The sequence below is a fragment of the Scyliorhinus canicula genome, chromosome 5 (assembly GCF_902713615.1).
Source record: "Scyliorhinus canicula chromosome 5, sScyCan1.1, whole genome shotgun sequence".
Lineage (NCBI taxonomy): Eukaryota > Metazoa > Chordata > Chondrichthyes > Carcharhiniformes > Scyliorhinidae > Scyliorhinus > Scyliorhinus canicula.
This window is the reverse complement of record NC_052150.1, coordinates 51,379,915-51,401,666: the sequence shown is the minus strand read 5'-3', so window position 1 is coordinate 51,401,666 and position 21,752 is coordinate 51,379,915. Positions and strand designations below refer to the sequence as shown.

The 21,752-nt window shown below is 42.8% G+C and overlaps 1 protein-coding gene across 5 annotated transcripts in view; it reads right to left on the bottom strand.

The window, feature by feature from the left end:
- jarid2b (jumonji, AT rich interactive domain 2b) overlaps positions 1-21,752 on the bottom strand; it is a 536,459-nt gene that overhangs the window by 82,063 nt on the left and 432,644 nt on the right. For all 5 annotated transcript variants that reach the window (XM_038797042.1, XM_038797041.1, XM_038797044.1 and 2 more), the window contains 3 exons: positions 9,389-9,876; positions 2,186-2,278; positions 40-158 (listed from right to left, as the gene is read on the bottom strand). In XM_038797042.1, the coding sequence (XP_038652970.1) occupies positions 40-158; positions 2,186-2,278; positions 9,389-9,876 (700 nt within the window). The remainder of the gene's footprint in view (positions 1-39; positions 159-2,185; positions 2,279-9,388; positions 9,877-21,752) is intronic.

The window sequence follows — 21,752 nt, the reverse complement described above, 5'->3', positions numbered from 1 at the left end:
TTTGTGACCAAAATAGGTTAATTGGAAATTAGATATTACCTTGAAAAAGGTTCCGATTTCCCAACAGGAAACCCACTCCCATGTGCTTTTGTGTCTACTTTCCCAGAATGCACTGCTACATGGGAATCTTTCTGCTCCACAGCCCTCCAGTATTCTTGCTGTAGGTGGAATGAAAAGAGAGGGAAACTTAATGTGTAGCCAAAAAATGCCAAGACAGAAAAACACAGTCCCGTATCTGCAATAGTTAAATTCATAAGGAGCTTCCATTTCCAAATTCCTCTTTCCTCCAAGACAAAGTCAATCTCCTATGAATATCCTACCAGCTCATAATTGCAATGGTGAAGCCTTGGAAGATTACTTCTCTCCCCATTATTAAGTTTAGTGCATTGTGCAGCAGGACCCAATACATTTGGAAACATCCTCATGCAACCATCGATTTTAAAACAAAAAACTCAATTACAATAATGCATTGAATATAGGAACATTTAATCGCTACAGTAGCCGACACATCACATGGAACTTATTTGAAGTGTAAACTTGGGTTTCTCAAGGAAAATGGCAGTAAGCAAACAAATCATTGTTGATAGGTTAACGGTCGAGGAATAGATGACAGAAAACAAAATAGAGTTTCCTCAACATTCCCTTGAGCTTTATAAAACTGTTAATTGGAAAATCTTGTCCTATTGCAAGGGCACGGTTAAAAACAGAAGGCCAAAAATTTCCAATTTCTACATCTGTGTTCTAAGTCAAGACATATATTTTAATATGAATTCATATCAATTTTTATGAAAATACACATTTGCCATCTGATCCAATAAAAACAGTAACAAGCATACATACTAAAATAATATCACAGAAAAAACAAGAATTGCCATATTGCTTGCGACGTGACCTTGTGGGTTCGATCATCCTCCATGTTTTGCTCAATGATAGCATTCCTGACAGGTCACAAAAGGTCCGGCACATCATCCTTCTGTCTTACTGACCCCCAACAGTACCCTAAATACACCATTAGGACTTTTCTAAAGTAATTCAGTGCCCTGGGCGGCACTGTGGCACAGTGATTAGCACTGCTGCTTCATGCCACCAAGGACCCGGATCACTGTTCATGTGGAGTTTGCACATTCTCCCCCGTGTCTATGTGGGTCTCACCCCCACAACCCAAAGATGTGCAGGGTAGGTGGATTGGCCCGCTAAATTGCCCCTTAATTGGAAAAAAATAATTGGGTACTAATTTATTTTTTTTAAATGGCCAGTTGGATCAGGCATTGCACAGATTCAGCATGGCTTTTGGGATTTAAACAGGATACCCTGCCATCCTGCCCACTGCATTTATTACCAACTCATCTGTTGGAACTGACAAGCAAACCAAGAATGTATTTACCATACTAACTATTGGTCTGAAAGGAAAAATCTATCTGCCAACAGGAGATACAAATGTTTAAAAGAACAGAAAGAGAACCTATGCCCCAATATGGAAATTATCAAATCGATTGAACAATTGCCCGAGTCACTGGGAACTTCATAAACTAGTTTTAACACATCACTGGATAATGCTGACCTGCTGTCATACTAACACACATACAAACATATGAATTAGGAGCAGTCGGCCACTCAAACATTTGCGCGTGCTCCGCCATTCAATAAAATTATGGCTGATCAGATTGTAACCTCAGCTTCACATTCCTGTCTACTCCCGATAATCTGTCACCCCCTAGCTTATCAAGAGTCTATCTACTTCTGCCTTAAAGATATTCATAGACTCTGCCTCAACCACTTTGAGGAAGAGAGTTCCAAAGTTTCCTCATCTGTCTTAAATTTCCTCATTGGTCAGACATTGCTTTGCAGTCATTAAACTTGCAGGATAAATGCATCACAACACTCCTAGGTCTATTTTAGCTTTCCAAACCATGAAGGGCGCATGCCTCCCATTTTTACTTCAAATATGCAATTATTAAATTTCTGGTATACTTTTGGTCAGACTTTTCCCCCTCCCTTCCACAACAACTACATACATCCCGGCCCAGTTTGGTGCCAGTTTATACTGAAGTCTTGCATGCAAAATATTCTACACAACAGGGACAGAAGAATCTCATACCGCCCATTGGTCACCACATCACATATTTGAACATCCAATGTTAATATAGTGATGTGTGAAGGTTTGTACACAGCTTCAGAGTCCTACCTCCACTTCAGCTGCTGTTGGTTCTTTACTAAAGCACATATTCACCATGTTTCTAGCTGTCCGATAAAATGTCGTCAGTGACACAGATCGTCCCTGTACATGAAAAAATATAAATGAATTCAAGAGATCCACACAAATATAACAGTCTCCAACCAATATTGTGCTTTTCCAGAGCACTACAAAACCAGATAGGTAAGCCACTCTGAAAGATCACTGGTAGGCCTACCAATTGACAACACCTCAAAAATCCATCCCGTCGGGCACTTAAAAGTAAAAGGCAGCAGTTTTATGAAAATATAATCACTTCCAAGACCCACAGCTCCCAGTTTGGGAAAATATCACTGATACCTCATTGTGGCTGGGTCAAAATCCTGGAACTCTTAACAACATTCTGGGAGCATCTTCACCACATCGGCTGCAGTGGTTTCAAAGAAAGGGTAACCATCTCTGCATACCTTCCCAATCTATTGCTGAGGGAGCGCTGCACTCTCAGAATTGCCGCCTTTTGAATGAGACATTAAAACAAGGTCCATCTGCTCTCAGATGGTCGTAGAAAATTCCATGGCACTTTTCAAATAAGGGCTGAAGAGTTCTGTGTGGCCTGACCAACATTTACCCCTCAGCCAACTAAACTAAAGCAGATTATCTGATTATGCATCTGACCACTGTTTGTTGCACCATGCTGTGCACAAATTGTCTGCCACATTTCCTGACTGGGCTACACCAGCTTCCACTTCAAAATAACTTCATTTTACTTAGGATATCCTACACATGAAAGGCAGTACACGTGCAATTTATTTATTTTCATTTCTTCATAACCAGCAGTGAACTTCAAAAGTAATACATTGTATAAAATACAATATTTGAAGATAAGCCAGCATAAAAAAGCATTTTGACTGTCTGTATATCTGTTTCTTGTAACAAAAAGTCACAAGAGTGCTTACTGAGAAAGAGATGGGCACTGAATGGAAGCAAATGATTTAAGGGTAGATCAATAGCATGGTGCAAAGTGTAGGGCTGAGGGGGGCTTTTCAAGGTAGTGAGAGAGGCAGCAAGGTTAAGGAGTTTTTAAAACTAAATTTAGAGTAGCCAATTATTTTTTTCAAATTAAGGGGCAATTTAGCGTGGCCGATCCACCTTCCCTGCACATTTTTTTGGGTTGTGGGGGTGAGACCCACGTGGACACAGGGAGAATGGGCAAACTGCACACCGACAGTGACTCGGGCTGGGATTGAACCTGGGTCCTCTGCATCGTGAGGCAGCAGGGCTAACCATTGTCGTCCTCAAGTTTAAGGAGCTTTTGAAAAGAATGCCAAAGGAAACATGCTCAAATGGCCGAAGAGCCGCCTATGATGGAAGAAAGCAGAGAGAGAAACGATCCACAGACAAAGAAGCAGTGGATTTGGACCCGTGGAACTAGACAAGACAGTTACAAAGAAGCATACAGAACTAGAAGTCTGATTGCTTTTAAAATTTAACATGACATAAAATCACTTCTACCAAAATAATTACTCAACACTCTCTTGAATTTGGTTGCATTATGTGCGTTTTTGGGATTGTCTGTTCCATGTATTTGCTGTGTGTCTGTGTGTGTGAGTGATGTTCACATTCGCTCTCCTGAGCTCAATTTTGTATCCCCGGTTACACAGTTTTCAGTTACACCAAATTGTATTTTGGAGCTGAATTTATTGAAAAAGTGAGATTAAATTAACCTTTGTTCTTCCAAGTATAGGCATTCCCAATTCCTCAGTCTTGAGTCACAGCTCAAATGCCCAAGCCCTGGTATCGATGTAGATGTCCACCTTTGTAGCCTCCCCAAAGTCCCCATGTTCTCACTCCAATACAGTGGCAACACAATCTTAATATTGCCGAGTTGTATGCTTCACTCTTCTAGTTATACCCCTTCAGAGCTTTGCTTTTACACTTTAAAAACAAGTAAGAAGTCTTACAACACCAGGTTAAAGTCCAACAGGTTTATTTCAAATCACTAGCTTTCAGAGCGCTGTTCCTTCCTCAGGGGAATGAAGAGGTGGGTTCCAGAAACACACGTATAGACAAAGTCAATGATTCAAGACGATACTTTGAATGAAAGTCTTTGCCGGTCATTAAATCTTTACAGGTCCAGACAGAACAACTGGAGAGAGGGATAATCATAGGTTAAAGAAGTGCAAATAGTCTCAAGCCAAGACAGTTGGTAGGATTTTGCAAGCTCAGGCCAGATGGTCGGGGGGGGGGGGACATGTGTGAATGTAATACGACAAGAATCCAAAGTCCCGGTTGAGGCTGTACTCGCATGAACTTCTGTCAGCTCCACCCTGATGCTGGCACAAGCAGAACAAGCAATGGTGTATGTGGACTGCATGTTCACAATTAATCCAGAATTTGATGTTGCATAAGCAGTTACTACTGCAATGTTGCGCATTTGGAGTTTGTATTTGAAATTGACTCTTCTTGATAAAATCACCAAGCAGTAGGGCATTCTTGAACAGGGACAAATGGTTGAAAGTACGGGAGGAAATATCATTTAAGGAAATGTAGCTTTAGCATTGGGACAAGCAATGCTAGAACCACAACAGTTTGGTACCTCAGAAGTGGGCCACAGAGAGGAAGCAATGTTCAGTGTTATCAGAAGTGGTAGAGAGGTCAGGGAGATGATGAGGGACAAAGATTGGATTTTAAGTAAGGGATCGTCAGGGCTGGTTGAAAGGCTAACTACAGCCTCTAAACCAGGGAGGAGGAAGAAGAGTGAGCAGAGGAGCTATGCAAAAAGGACACTGGAGCAACGGTTCCTTAAAGCAGGATGGTACAGGTTTCTCCACTGACAACCTCAGTTACCTGGATTGTCATTATTACCAGTCATCCATTGTATTCTTCTTGCATAGCATTACGCAAAGTTTCCAAAAATGAAAAGTCGGAATCAATTAGCAACAATTCCTGCATTATCCCATATTTATCACTCGTGCAAGTACTACTTGAAACATTCAACAATAAATCTAAGAGATGTTCAGGACAGTAGAGAAACTGGGTGGAATTTAATGCCCTCGCAGTGTCAAGTTTATTAGCATGCAGCTCTCAGCAGGTCGTACTTCCACCCCCAGGGTTCTTGATCCTGGGAAGGCCAGCCACTGCCAGTAAAGTGCCTGAATGGCACTTAATTCAGCAGGCCTTCCTGAAAAGAGGGGCTCTTACCAGCTCTCCAGCTGGGAGCCAAAACCTTCATCGCCTCCATTAAATACCACCCACTAAATTTGTACTAAATGCTGGTTGCCCATATTAATGAAGAGATTTATAAAAACATTAACTTTACATGTTTCTGAAAAAATAGCACTTTTCACAATCATAGGCTATCCCAAAACACTTCAAAGTTTCAACAATCGCTATATAGCCAAAAATGGCTGACAATATGAGCACAGCACATCCCCACAAAAAACAGACATGATAACAACCAATTAACCTGAGTTTTAGTGTTGGTGGCTGAGGGATAAATATTTCCAAGGGCAGAACTCCTCTACTGCTTCAGTGCCATGGAGTCATTTTACATTCACCTGACAGACCAAATGGGACCTTCAGTTTAATGTCTCACACAAAAGACAGCTCTCCAGCAATGCAGAACACCCCCAGTACTAGATTGTGTTTGCAGGTCTCTACAGTGAGGCATAAACTTCTGACTCAAATGAGAGTGCTTCCATTAAGCTGAGTAAGCAACCATATTTTAAATGTAAGCCTTGTATGTGGACACTCTGATCATTTAACACCCCCCAAATGATTAACATTTAATCTTAACACTGCAAACAAATACAGACTGAAGTCCACAGCACAGTCAAGGCAGAGGGGAACATGAATTATTATTTGGTGGCGAACACAATAAACCTGACAGCCTTCTGGACTTAATATGGAGTTCACAATTTCAGACCACGAGATCTGTTCCTATTTTCTTGGATTTTTTTTTTGCCATGTGCCGGTATGAATCTTGTTTTTGTGCATTTGCTTTTGGATAGAGCTATATATTATTCTGGCATTTACAATCATTCTGGATAAATGCTTTTTTCTTTACTACTGTATAACCTTTGCCACCCCCATTTGCCTTTTATTCCAGGACATCTTTGTCATATAATCTGTTACCCCAGATCCTACTCCAGACCTTTCCTTTTGTTCTTCCTCCCACTCCTCCCTTTTGATGGCATAAAGCCCATCATATTTCTACCTTCCTTCAGTTCTGAAGTCATATTTGACGCTTTATTTCTCTCTTCACAGAGGGTGCCTGACCTCCTGAGTATTTCTAGCACTTTGTTGTTTTTTCAGGTTTCCGACATCCGCGGTAATTTGCTTTTTATTAAACCAAACTACATGTTGCACACAGGTAGAATTAAAGTAACTGGTGCAATTTACAGTAGCTGCAGTGATACTTAACCACAAGGCTGATAATGGTCTTCTGCAGACTTATACAGGTGGTCAATCATGAAAAATGGCTTTATAAAAATCAGATTAACAAGTAATAATACAAACAAACCAGATGGGATGTTCCTATGTCCATACTTCTAAATCCATTTTATAGATGCAAAATGTATTGGAACTTCTTGACACAACAGACTGCATAAAAAAAGTTATTTTTGTTCTTTACTTCGCACAGTGTTGAATAATTTGGACATATCATTACAACCAAACCTTTGAAGATCTCGTGTCAACAGTCAAGTTGCTAGAAATGCTACGATTTTGTATCAGCTTTTGGCAAAATGGAATTTATTTTTAAATTAGCATTCCTATATCTGTGCTGGGCAAAAGAATCAAAGAATACTAGAGATCATCATTTTTTTCTAACTTAAATACACAGAATTCAAATTTGCCTCGATAGCATCCTGCAGAATGTTTAAAGATAAAACAGGAAGGGGCAGCACGGTGGCTAGCACTGCTGCCTTGCACACCGAGGTCCCAGGTTCGATCCCAGCCCTGGGTCCATGTGGAGTTTGCACATTTTCCCCATGTTTACGTGGGTTTCACCCCCACAACCCAAAAACGTGCAGGGTAGGTGGACTGGCAATGCGAAATTGCCCCTTAATTGGAAAAGGGTACTCTAAATTTATTTTAAAAAGATAAAGCAGGAGGTTGCAGAGTGCCATTAAACTTTACAAATCATACTATGAATTAATTAGATCATTTTTTGTAGCTAAAAATGATTGCGGGGGGATGGATGAGATTTTCCAGCTGAATAGGATGCAAAAACTAGTGTACAGAAATCACCCCAGGGTGGGGCCATTTCTGAATAATTTAAGTATGAACTCAGTTGAACTTAAAAAAATATGCTGCCACAATCTTGATAGTATTTTCATTTTGTTCTTAACTAGGAAGAATCAAATCCTGTATGCAATGAGTGGATGGTTCTTTTGTCAATGTTCTCCCCTTCTGGCCCAAAGATGTGGATTACTTGGAAATGGATCCATAACTGGCAGGAATGTTATCCAATTTTAGCACCGGAATCTAGAGTGTAACAGGAGGCGGCAATGCCAATTCTGTCTCCACCTGACATCAACATATGCAAACTTTCCAACTGTGGTCAGGCAAACAGAAACGGGAATGCCGAATAGTTTCAGGTACACATGGTAAAGGAGGATATTCGATTCTCCGGGTTCAAAAACCTAACATGCTGCCTTTACCAACTGAGCCAGCAAGGACAAGAGACAAGCACACAAACAAGTGAGAGAAACTGATCTTTGACCTTCAGAGGTGGGAGGATGTTGGCAACTTTGACCACGATTCTGATCCTGTAAGGACATCGAATTTTGTATTTGCAAAATGGGATATTTTGAGAAGGTAATTGAGGAAGTGAAATTATGCCCAAGTCAGATTCAAAATCAATGGGTAAAGTATCAATTAACTGTTGACTACTTTTGAGATTAATTGTTTTAATCTAAAGAGTGTGATCGAGCAAGGCAGTTTAATTTCCAGTCATCAAGTGTCAAGGAATTAGTCGACATTTTGAAAATGAGTCATTAAACTGTAAAACTCTGCCAACAAGCACTATGTGGCATCAATTTTTTTTTAAATCCTTGAGCTAAGCTAAGCAGCTTGTTTCATTGCAAATCATCTGGTGTACACATTGAAAGTAGAAAACCTCCAAGAAATTCCAATAACACTGCCTTCTTGGAGCCAGCAACAAACACCAATGCTGAACCAGCAAACAAATCACTGCAACTAGAAAAGGGCCAGAATTATTCTTCAGGTTTGCAGCATACAAGTTCGAAAGTAGACAGACCAAAGACACACATTTTTAAAATGTAATCATTTCTACTCGGGCGCGACTCCCAATAATTTCCATTTTTGAGCATGTTGTCTCAGTAACAGGATAGAAGCAATATGAGAATTACTACACAAAACCTCAGCACCTCACACTAATATTCTTGCACAACTACATTACCAGCTGACCGAAAGGTAGGAGAAAGGAGAAAAAAGGGGTGGGGCACAAAAGGGGACAGCAGGCACATGAATGCAGAAGAGATCGAGAAGGTTAGAAAGGAATGGGTTACTCCAGCACAAGTGCAATTCTAATTTTCACTGTGCACAGTCGCAATGTTAGAGAGTCAGTCATTGCTGCAGTCATTTGGAGACGATGGGCACTTCACCTTTCTCTTACATGAGAGTTTCAAACTAGTTTTCTCTTCCCAAAAAAACTCTCAGCATGGAGTACTCCCAAAATCCATCAGCATGTTCATTACACAAAGTAAAAACATTGATATTTTTGGGCACAGATCTGTCTCACACCCAAGAACTATTTCTTGGCGGTCACTAATGTAGAAAAGTTATGCTGCGTGTGAAAATCCAAACATCTGTATTAAATATCACAGCTAGCACTAGAAGCATCATCGTGAATGTGCTCCTGAGCAAAACACAAAGCATTATATCAAGCTACATCACTGGCAATGTTCTAGAAGTCAAAAAACACAGATTTTGCAATAACATGAAACCAAAGGCAGTTCTTTTTTTTAAGATGGGAAACTTTTATCGTTATTTACTAGGACAGTCGTCTTCAGGGGGACTGCTGAACTTAACCTGTGGGTAATCAGGTATTTAAAACATTCAGTTTATGATAACTAAATGAGGGATGGGATTACATTTCAGCATACCTCCAGTCTATAACTGTCAATCGTGTGCAGTCACTTCTTATATTATGTGAATCTATTTGGATGCAGATTTTGTGAACGCACACACCTTATATATACACTTGTACAAGTCACTGAGAACTTCACCATCATCTTCACTGTCCTTCTTTTCCTGAGCAAACAATCGCCGCCTGCCTGTTTTCAATTCAGTGTCTATTTCTTTAAGCTTATTCCGGAAGCCATTTTTATGCACCACACCATTTACCAGCCCATTTTTTGGCTCAAACCTGGGCAAGGAATGAGATTTGTACGTGCTGTCTGAATGTGCTTCCAGAGGTCCTTTCTTCTTCTCCAGGTTCTCTTTTTCCGTCAACACCTCTTTCTCCAGCTTTTTGTGCTCTTCCTGGGAGAGGGAGTCATAGGAGAGTAGGAACTGGCAGTAGGCCTCTTGTAGCTTGGCCAGCCTGTCCTGTGCAGTTTTAGGGATTCGCAGCATGTCTGCTAATTTATTCCACTTCTTGAGGTCAGTCACTTGCTGCATGCCACCCATGTCATTGATCAGCTGATAAAACCGGGCCAAGTCCAGCTCACATCCTCCTATAATAGAAAACCACATCAATTATGTCAACCTTCAAATTCAACACCGCTGCAACTATATTTGGAACTGTGAAAGGCTATTTGTCTCTATCAATTAAATATTGCACATTGCTCACCATCAAATCAATACTACTGTTGTAATTTTGCCTTTAATCATGGCAAGGCTAATCAAGGTCTCTGTTTTAACAGCAGCAATGATGTCTAATCACAATTAAAGATTGATTTTTAAGTATATCACTTCGATTCGTTGTTTCTTGTGAGTATTATACTCCCAGGACTACCATCTTATGATGAAAAAGTCACAATGATTCTTGATCAAGAATTGTAGTCTTCATAGGAAATACTTGCTTACATTTGTAAAGTCCATGGCATAAGCTAGACCTTAAACGGTGATGGAAAATTCAAGGAATATTAATTTCCTCTCCTACCGCACTCCCCCAATTAAAAAATACATTCCTCGATTTAAAATGAAACAAGGAAATTATACTCGAGTGCCATCTTGTCAGGCTCTTTGGTCACGCGGAGGACTCATGTACTACAGAATAGTCATGACTTCCCACTAACTCAGGTTTGGATCCAGAACTGCTGGCCAGCAGAAGTTACTAACAGATGCAATCACCCTGCAAATTTAGCATCAGGATGAAGTAATTTTTAGTTCATGCTGACATTAAGCACATGTAATGCAAATCAGGTGCTAAGGACTAAATTGACTCTCAAGCAGAGTGAGATTTCATGATCTTCATATAGCTTCAGGCTATATTTCACAGAATGAAGTAGGAACCATTTTGCAGTGACTGGAGTTGTAATTTTAGAATGCCCACTGCCTGGGAAGCAGCTGGACATAAAGCTGCTGCTCCCTTCTGAAATTTCCTTCTCTTTTAACATAGGTTAAACGTTTTTAAAAATCAAATAGTGCACAGAATTGAATTTCGAGTAGAATTTATTTTTTGCAGCTTTCAAACATACTGGGACCATATTTTGCTCTCGGTGGCGAACAAATTCAGTGAGCCATTCACCACACACCAGTGGAAGTTACTACAAAGTGGGACTAACTAGATTGCCCTTCGAAAGGGCTGTTACAGACTCGATACACACTGCATCTGGGTTGTGTACAATCTACTCGTAGAATCAAACCGAAGAAATAAATAACTTCCTTTTATGCTGCACAATTCCATATTCTAAAGCCAAAATGGAGCAGTATGTTTTACAGAGATCCTGGACGCATGCAGAACAGAACATGTAACTGTGCATTGCCCTAACCAAATTGAAGAATTAATTATTAATACAGAATCTGAATCCAGAAACGTCGAGTTAGAATATTTAATTCAATGTCAAATCGGATAAAGGGAATAAGACAAGAGCGAAATAATCAGATTACTGGAGAGAAAGATAGTTTGGAAAAAAAAAAATCTAAATCATTTAAGTCCCCCCCAAATCAGGAGGAATGACACTCCACATTTGAAAAAGCTGATTTTCAGCACAACAGGTACTCTGGCAGTAATTAAGTCACCAGTGAAAATTTACTTACAATAAAATAGATGAGCCCCAATTTTTTCTGACAAGTTCAGTGTGTGCATCTATCATGTGAGTATATTATAGGCCATGTTGAGGTTAATGATGCGCACCGTTAAAGTATAAATTGGACAGCAACTTTTGGCAACAGCACTGAGTTTTACTCCTCTAGAAGCTGCTGTATCAAACATTGTCCTTTCACCAATGGAACCAGTTTTGTTTTGATGATCAAAGTGCTAAAGCAGAGCAATTGGAATAGTTTCAATCCAGAAAACAGCCCACAGATCAAAAGGGTCAAATATTAAAGTTGCACACCCTCAATTCACTACTATCTCTCTCTTGGGAGGAGAAAATCGGCTACCTGTTTCGATTCTGGACAATTTAACTTGCTCCTGTTCATTGGTCTGCAGAAACAGTTAGCAACAATGCAGCTATTCTGCTGGACCCAAAAAATCCTTACTTTGAGGTAACCTCTGAACCAGGCCAGGTGTTAGATCTGGAGGTAGGTGAGCACTTTGGAAACAGTGACCATAATTCGGTGACCTTTACATTAGTGATGGAAAGGGATAAGTATACCCCGCAGGGCAAGAGTTATAGCTGGGGGAAGGGCAATTATGATGCCATTAGACATGACTTAGGATGTGTAGGTTGGAGAACAAGGCTGCCAGTGTTGGGCACACTGGATATGTGGAGCTTGTTCAAGGAACAGCTATTGGATGTTCTTGATAAGTACGTACCAGTCACGCAGGGAGGAAGGGGTCGAGCGAGGGAACCGTGGTTTACCAAAGAAGTGGAATCTCTTTTTAAGAGGAAGAAGGAGGCCTATGTGAAGATGAGGCGTGAAGTTTCAGTTGGGGCGCTTGATAGTTACAAGGAAGCGAGGAAGGATCTAAAGAGAGAGTTAAGACGAGCAAGGAGGGGACATGAGAAGTCTTTGGCAGGTAGGATCAAGGAAAACCCAAAAGCTTTCTATAGGTATGTCAGGAATAAAAGAATGACTAGGGTTAGAGTAGGGCCAGTCAAGGACAGTGGTGGGAAGTTGTGTGGAGGCTGAGGAGATAAGCGAGATACTAAATGAATACTTTTCGTCAGTATTCACTCAGGAAAAAGATAATATTGTGGAGGAGAATGCTGAGACCCAGGCTATTAGAATAGATGGCATTGAGGTGCGTTGGGAAGAAGTGTTGGCAATTCTGGACAAGGTGAAAATAGATAAGTCCCCGGGGCCTGATGGGATTTATCCTAGGATTCTCTGGGAAGCCAGGGAAGAGATTGCTGAGCCTTTGGCTTTGATTTTTAGGTCATCATTGGCTACAGGAATAGTGCCAGAGGACTGGAGGATAGCAAATGTGGTCCCTTTGTTCAAGAAGGGGAGTAGAGATAACCCCGGTAACAATAGGCCGGTGAGCCTAACGTCTGTGGTGGGTAAAGTCTTGGAGAGGATTATAAAAGATATAATTTATAATCATCTGGATAGGAATAATATGATTAGGGATAGTCAGCATGGTTTTGTGAAGGGTAGGTCGTGCCTCACAAACCTTATCGAGTTCTTTGAGAAGGTGACTGAACAGGTAGACGAGGGTAGAGCAGTTGATGTGGTGTATATGGATTTCAGTAAAGCGTTTGATAAGGTTCCCCACGGTCGGCTATTGCAGAAAATACGGAGGCTGGGGATTGAGGGTGATTTAGAGATGTGGATCAGAAATTGGCTAGTTGAAAGAAGACAGAGGGTGGTGGTTGATGGCAAATGTTCAGAATGGAGTTCAGTTACGAGTGGCGTACCACAAGGATCTGTTCTGGGGCCGTTGCTGTTTGTCATTTTTATAAATGACCTAGAGGAGGGCACAGAAGGATGGGTGAGTAAATTTGCAGACGACACTAAAGTCGGTGGAGTTGTAGACAGTGTGGAAGGATGTTGCAGGTTACAGAGGGACATAGATAAGCTGCAGAGCTGGGCTGAGAGGTGGCAAATGGAGTTTAATGTGGAGAAGTGTGAGGTGATTCACTTTGGAAAGAAAAACAGGAATACGGAATATTTGGCTAATGGTAAAATTCTTGGCAGTGTGGATGAGCAGAGGGATCTCGGTGTCCATGTACATAGATCCCTGAAAGTTGCCACCCAGGTTGATAGGGTTGTGAAGAAGGCCTATGGTGTGTTCGCCTTTATTGGTAGAGGGATTGAGTTCCGGAGCCATGAGGTCACGTTGCAGCTGTACTAAACTCTGGTACGGCCGCATTTGGAGTATTGCATACAGCTCTGGTCGCCTCATTATAGGAAGGACGTGGAAGCTTTGGAACGGGTGCAGAGGAGATTTACCAGGATGTTGCCTGGTATGGAGGGAAAATCTTATGAGGAAAGGCTGATGGACTTGAGGTTGTTCTCGTTAGAGAGAAGAAGGTTAAGAGGTGACTTAAGAGAGGCATACAAAATGATCAGAGGGTTAGATAGGGTGGACAGTGAGAGCCTTCTCCCGCGGATGGAGGTGGCTAGCACGAGGGGACATAGCCTTAAATTGAGGGGTAATAGATATAGGACAGACGTCAGAGGTAGGTTTTTTACGCAGAGTGGTGAGGCCGTGGAATGCCCTACCTGCAACAGTAGTGAACTCGCCAATATTGAGGGCATTTAAAAGTTTATTGGATAAGCATATGGATGATAATGGCATAGTGTAGGTTAGATGGCCTTTAGTTTTTGACTTCCCATGTCGGTGCAACATCGTGGGCCGAAGGGCCTGTACTGCGCTGTATCGTTCTATGTTCTATGTTCTATAAGGACACCATTAAGAGAATGCTAGCATGGATCTTGTATATGGTAGTGATCACCACTAGACCTATGGGAAAATTTTATTTTGTGCTCCATATTTTTTAAGCTGGGTAGATCATTGTGAGGCACTGTTTCAAAATACACATCTCATTTTCGAATTATGCAGCACCCTTCGAAGAATTTCTTAAAAAGGCACTAAAAAAGCATCAGATCAGCCAGCTGAAAGTGTGAGCAACTGCTTCCTGCTCTCAGTGGAGCGGAGCAGCCAGTTGGAAGGCCTGGTTCACCTTATGGCGAGCGCTCACTAAAATAAATACTTATTTTAATGGAAGTTCTCAGGGCACTGGAATGAATTAATTCCCCGGTTGATTTTTGCTGCAGTCCATTTCATGGACCTACTGACTTTCTAGCATCTGGGTTGTGTACAATCTACTCGTAGAATCAAACCGAAGAAATAAAGTACATCGAGAATTCCAGGTTAAAGCATGCCCCACGTGCCAGGCTCTGTTGCGTCCACAGCCTTACAGTGAATTAATTGAGAATCAGATACTTACTCGGGGGTCTCCAACGGAACTGAAGTTGGATTTTCAGTGTACACACCTGCATTCTAGCGCACTGCCTTGATCCATCAAAAACATGCTCCACCATAAACATTTTGATTAATTTGTATTAACAGATTTTGTACCATTTCCAGCATTAAATTCTATTTGTTAGTTACAGTAATGTAAAAATCATGGAACAAGACAATGAACCGAAGTGAACTAGTCCAGATAGATCATGCCCTAGATGGGAACAAAAACATAGGGCGTACATAAATGCACCATGTAAATACATCGACACAGGCATTGGGTGAAGCATACAAGTGCAGTGCTAATCATTAGAGATGTGTGAAGAGATTGTAAACCTGCCAAAATGCTGTCAAAACCCATCGTCTTTCAGGAGAAATCCTGCCTAGACCTGATTCTCAGTCACAATTATGAGGTTCTCTCCTCTGTGAACCACTCAGTCATTCTTAAATAAAATCATATCGAGGCTAACACCTTCTCAGGCCAACTGCAATAAATGCAGCCTTACTAGTGTTACCCATATCCTGATAACATATCCCTCATTGAACTGTCATCATAAAAATATGGAGCATAGGAAAATATTTCCCCACAAGTTCTAGCAGTGTTCACTGCCATGTACAAGATCCATGGCAACACTCTCTCAATGATGTCCTGATGACAGAATTTACCATGGTATTTCAAGGGTCAAGGTGAAGAATGACATTACTGCTACCTTGTAGCAGCATGACTCAAGTGCCATGGGCTAGACCACCTCATTGACGTAGTTGTATAATTAATGAGGCTTAAGTTATCAAATTGTATCGTATACATTAGTTTAGTGATGGAAAGTCTTAATTTGTATGTATTATTGGAATGCTATGAAACCTTTAAGTTGGCATTTCTTTAAGTGTAGAAAACGAATGCGGCTTTAAGGAAAAATAACAGAAGTGAACTGAGACACATGTTGGGACACATCTTGCTCAGCTTCAGCCAGTCCAGCATTGACAGTAAAACAGAAACCAAAACTGGGATACTGATTGACTAAATGGATGGCCTGAAGGCCAGAATAAGAGGACAAGTCAAGGTTAGCTTGTGGTAGGGAACCCAGAACTGCTTCCCCCACTGATCCAAGAATTATAAATATAGGATACGAGTTGAAGTTAAGTTGTTACAGGGAAGCATAAGTTCATTTCCCATTGGTCAGGAGTTACAAATATTTGGGAAACATCGTTGGCTGTATTTATTTACACAGGTGCTCAGACTTGGGCTGAATGCTGCAAAGGCTTCCAGCAAAATCAGATATAAAAATAGGGGAGCAGCACAGGGGTCTTTACATTTGATAGGGGCAGCATTAGTTGCAGGAGGCATGCTAGAGGAGGTGTTAGGAATTAGTAGTTTCATAGAATTTACAGTGCAGAAGGAGGCCATTCGGCCCATCGGGTCTGCACCAGCTCCTGGAAAGAGCACCCTACCCAAGGTCAACACCTCCACCCTATCCCCAATACCCAGCAACCCCACCCAACACTAAGGGCAATTTTGGACACTAAGGGCAATTTATCATGGCCAATCCACCTAACCTGCACATCTTTGGACTGTGGGAGGAAACCGGAGCACCCGGAGGAAACCCACGCACACACGGGGAGGATGTGCAGACTCCGCACAGACAGTGGCCCAAGCCGGAATCGAACTTGGGACCCTGAGTGGTGAAGCAATTGTGCTATCGAGCTGCCCTTAAGTTGTTAAGTTGTTTCAATCGACAAGCAAGGTTTAGGTGTCTAGCTGTAAGAAACCCACGGCTGGATTCTCCGGCCTCCCAACTGCTTGCTTCTCGGCGGCGGTCTGTTCGCAGGTGGCGGGATTCTCTGCTCCCGCCGCTGTCAATGAGAGTTCCCATCTAAGCCATCCCACACCACTGAAAAACCCGCGGACGGGGGTGCGCTGCTGGCAGGATCCAGAGAATCCCGCCACCAGTGAACGGCGGGAGAATTCCAGCCCCTGTAGTGACTTAAGGTAATTGTCATATAGGTTTGGGTTGACTGCAAGACACCCAAAGGTGACTATAGTTGTGGGATTTGCCACAATAAGTATACGGTATCAATGTTAGATCAGGAGTAGAATTCCGGATTAGGACTAGAGGTGGTTGCTTAAAGAGGTAAGTGAAAGCTTCCATCAGACTCAGCAACAATTGCAGATTGGGAGACTATAGAGAGAGAAAGCATTCAGCAAGTGGCTGTTAAATAGCTAATACTGGAAAATTCTAGTTGAAGTCTTAAAGCTGTAAAAAGGTTTTGCTATGTCTATTAGAATTAAGTTAACATAGGTAGAATCTTCAAGACTTCCTGAGTTAAGAGACAAGGTACCAAGGACCAAGAAGCGAAGATCCCATAAATCCTGGAATCTACAAAAAATGTGTATCATGAAGTACAAGAGCGCGATTCGCTTGCCGTATTGTGCTCAAGCGAGAGAGCAAAGCGGCCAGAGAATCCGGGAGAGGCCTCCCGCGGACCTCCCAATAGCCTACACGCCTCGCGGGATTCACCCAAGACCCACAAAATGTTGGAGTCGGAACTCCACCCAAAAGAGGTGGGACCAAATGAAGCTTGCGGAAGGATGTCATAACCTACATACGACCTACCTGCCCGGGATGCACTGACCTCCGTCAATTCTCCGGCCTCCCCAGGGAAGCTGCAGCTGGGCGCTATTCAGCACTAGTCGACACAAACGTGAACAAGGCGGAACAGTACCTTGGGGGTTTCCAGGGCCAGAGACCTCTCGATGGTCAAGTGCAAAGTGGCTTCCTGACGCCTGGAATGTGGCACCTTGGCACGGCCACCCTGGCATCCAGGCCAGCAGTACAAAGGTGCCAGGGTGGCACTCTCAAGGTCAGGGGCCAGGTTGGGGAGGGGGGGGAGACAATGTCCATGCAATGAGGGTGGGGGAGCTCAGGTAAGTAGGGACCTCCGGGATGTCTGTCTGCCCGCCCCCCCCCCCCCCCCCCCCCCAGGGACCCCATAGCAGGGTGTCCTCACTTAAGGGGTGTGGGGGTAGTGCCCATGTGTGTAGGAGGTGACATTGCCCATGGGTGGGGGTCGGGAACCCACAGGCTCACTTAGAGATCGGTGCACACTTTCAAAATGGTGGCCCGATCTCGGAATTCAGCTCCCCAGTGCTAAAAGAAATTCTAAGTGTGGGCTAAACCGGTGAGAAACTCCTCAGGGCCCCAGAAAATGATTAAGTGTCATTGAATAGCAATGGAGAACTCACCGACAACGCAGATGGGAAACTCCCTGAAAAAACTGCCACAAATTAAATTAGAAATTTTTCTGGAGAATTGCGCCCTAATCTTTATTATAAACCTGGTTAGTTTGCATTCTAAATTCATCATGATGTGGAGATGCCAGCATTAGACTGAGGTGAGCAAAGTAAGAAGTCTTACAACACCAGGTTAAAGTTCAAAGGGTTTGTTTCGAATCCGATTCGAAACAAACCCTTTGGACTTTAACCTGGCGTTATAAGGCTTCTTACTGTTCTAAATTAGTGATTGTCCTTTTTGAGGTTCTCTTTCCCCCCCCCCCCTCCCCCCCATAATAATAATAATTCTTAATCTGGGTTTTAGTATACAACTCAAATCCCAACACAGACATCAGCAAATAAAACCCTATGCCCAATACCCAGCAACCCCACCCAACACTAAGGGAAATTTTGGACATCAAGGGCAATTTATCATGGCCAATCCACCTAACCTGCACATCTTTGGACTGTGGGAGGAAACCGGAGCACCCAGAGGAAACCCACGCACACACGGGGAGGATGTGCAGACTCCGCACAGACAGTGGCCCAAGCCGGAATCGGACTTGGGACCCTGAGTGGTGAAGCAATTGTGCTATCGTGCTGCCCTTAAGTTGTTAAGTTGTTTCAATCGACAAGCAGGGTTTAGGTGTCTAGCTGTAAGAAACCCACGGCTGGATTCTCCGGCCGCCCAACTGCTTGCTTCTCGGCGGCGGTCTGTTCGCAGGTGGTGGGATTCTCTGCTCCCGCCGCTGTCAATTATCAGTTATAGAAATATTGGAGATGGGAGGGCATAGAACAGTACAGCACAGAACAGGCCCTTCAGCCCTCGATGTTGTGCCGAGCAATGATCACCCTACTCAAGTCAACGTATCCACCCTATACCAGTAACCCAACAACCCCCCCCCCCCCCCCCCCCCCCCATTAACCTTATTTTTTAGGACACTAAGGGCAATTTAGCATAGCCAATCCACCTAACCCGCACATCTTTGGACTGTGGGAGGAAACCGGAGCACCCGGAGGAAACCCACGCACACACGGGGAGGACGTGCAGACTCCGCACAGACAGTGACCCAGCCGGAAATCGAACCTGGGACCCTGGAGCTGTGAAGCATTTATGCTAACCACCGTGCTACCGTGCTGCCCGTGCATGTGATGAAACCTCTCGGAAAACATACAACCACAGTTGGCAAATTTACTGCTGAGATTAATGTAGCACCTTCAACCCAACTTGTTGCACTTCCTCATCTTAACTTTTGAATCTTTGTTGAAAAATTACTCATTCACTTACTCAGGGCTCCCCAGCTAAGAGTATAAGAGTTTAGAAGAAAGAAAGAAAACTTCCTTGAAATATATATTATCCTAAGAGGGTTTGACAGGGTAGATCCTGAGTGGCTGTTTCTCCTAGCTGAAGTGTAGCCATCTGGGATGGCCACTTACAACAAGAAACATGGACGTTCGCAAAGCCTAAAGGGAAATGTGGCCAATGTAAGATACAGGCAGGCACAGAGCCTGAATGTATATTTGTGAGCAGAGAATCCAGACAGCATCGAAACCCCCAGCCGATTAGCATTTTAATGACCCATCTCCGTAAGACAAAGGACTGATACTCAGGTAACTGATACAATTCCACACACACAATTCCACACACATCGGCGCCACTCCCTTTACTCAGGAAGCATAAACAGCAAGGTCAATGACCGCTTAGGACATGCCCAGCCATCAAGGCACCCACCCCTTTATTGGCTCAGATCGAAGGCAGTGATCGAGAACTGCCCAATTAATTGGGTCCAAACCCAAGGACCGCTCAAAAGAGCACAAACCCCCCCCCCCCGCGCTCAAGGATAAAGAGAGATACTGCCATGTGTTCGATCCCTTTTGGACCTGGCGTTCCGGCAACATCTATCTCCAACTGCAGCACCACGACCAGAAGCAAGTGCAAGTTCAACGCTCGCTACCAGACGCATGAGCCTAGCTGAACCGCAGTTACTTCTCCAGACCCAGCAGATCCAGATCTGAACATAGGCCACTGTTGCTCTACACCTAAGCCGGGTGCCTGAAGTTAAGTACAGGTTGTCATAGTTGTTAGGTGTAGTTTAGCTCATAGTGTTTATGTTGCATGTATAAGTTAATCTTGTGCGTAAATAAAGTATTAGTGAACTTGAACTAACTAACTGGTTGTTAGGTCTTCGATCGATATCCGGTTGAACCTTGTGGTGGTATCATTTGATACCTGGCTACTCTGAAAGCAATATAATATCAATGTCTAGACAAAGAAGGGCAACCTTATTGACTGCCATATTTATAGCGAAGAAATAGAGCAAAGAAGGATCTCGAGCTATAAGTCAGTCTCAAGATGAGGCACTGGTTATTTAAGACTGGAAAAATTCCATCACTCAAAGGGTTGTGAACCCGTGGAAGTTTCTAATTCAGGAGGCCGTGGGTATTCAGTCATGGAGCACATTCAAGCTTGAGAATGATAAGATTTTTGGGCGTTAAGAGATTGAAGAGCTATGGGAATAGGACAACAAGTGCAGTTGTGTAACTTCAATCATGGTCTTACTGAAAGGCAATGTAGATTTGAGGGATCATATGGTCTACTCTTGCTTCTGTTTCTTACGTTCTTACTTGGGAAGTATCAGCAGGAACAGTGATCTAGACCCAGTAATGTCTGTAGCAGGTGCTTGTTGCATTTTGAGGCCATAACAAAGTTGACATAATACTCCAGCAAATGGCTTGGTCATGCCATGGAACAGCATGATAAGGATGAATTCAATCATCATCAGCAGCAGCTGGCCCTTGTTGATTCAAGGATGACATCTACTTCACGTCATCAGTTTCTGCTATTGGTCTTCATGTGACTAATAGGTCAATTTTCAACCTGCATATCATTTGGGGCACATGGGGCAGAACACCCCACAAGGTAATAGGATCTGGAGTGCAGGACTGCTCCTTTTTCTTTCCTTCTCTGCTACTGCTTTACTTCTTCATTAAGACAATGTGATTCAAAGTGTGATGTAGCTTGATGGACACATTGTCATCATTCTGAGTGAGTGGTAGAAAGCTCCGCCCAGTCAGTCAGGTTAATGCTACATGGATCCTCAGCATGGATTTATGAATGAGAAATCATGCTTGACATGAGTTGCCTCATGGCGCCAAGGACCTCAATTCGATCCCGGCCCAGTTCACTGCTGTGTGAAGTTTGCAAATTCTTTCCGTGTTTGCATTGATCTCACCCACACAACCCAAAACGTGCGCAGGATAGGTGAATTGGCAACGCCAATTATCATTATTATTATTAAAGTGCCCCACAGGAGGCTAATGAGTAAAATAAAGGCAGGATAGGAGAAACATATTGGCATGAATTGATGATTAGCAACAGGCAGAAAACAGTAGGAATAACAGGTAATTGTCACGTTGGCAGGATTTGGCTAGTGGGACACCACAAGAATCAGTACTTAGGCCTCAGCTGTTCACAATATATACATCAATGATTTGGAAGGAAGGACTAAATATAATATTTCCAAGTTCATGGATGATAAAAAGCTTGGCGGGAATGTATGATAAAATAGGACCGAGTCAGCACGGCTTTGTCAAGGGGACGTCATGTCTGACAAATCTGTTAAGAGTTCTTTGAGGAGTAACAAAGAAGTTAGACAAAGGAGAACCAGTGGACGTGATTTATTTAGATTTTCAGAAGGCCTTTGACATGTTGCCGCATAGGAGACTGTTAATAAGTTAAGAGCCCATGGTGTCACGGGTAAAAT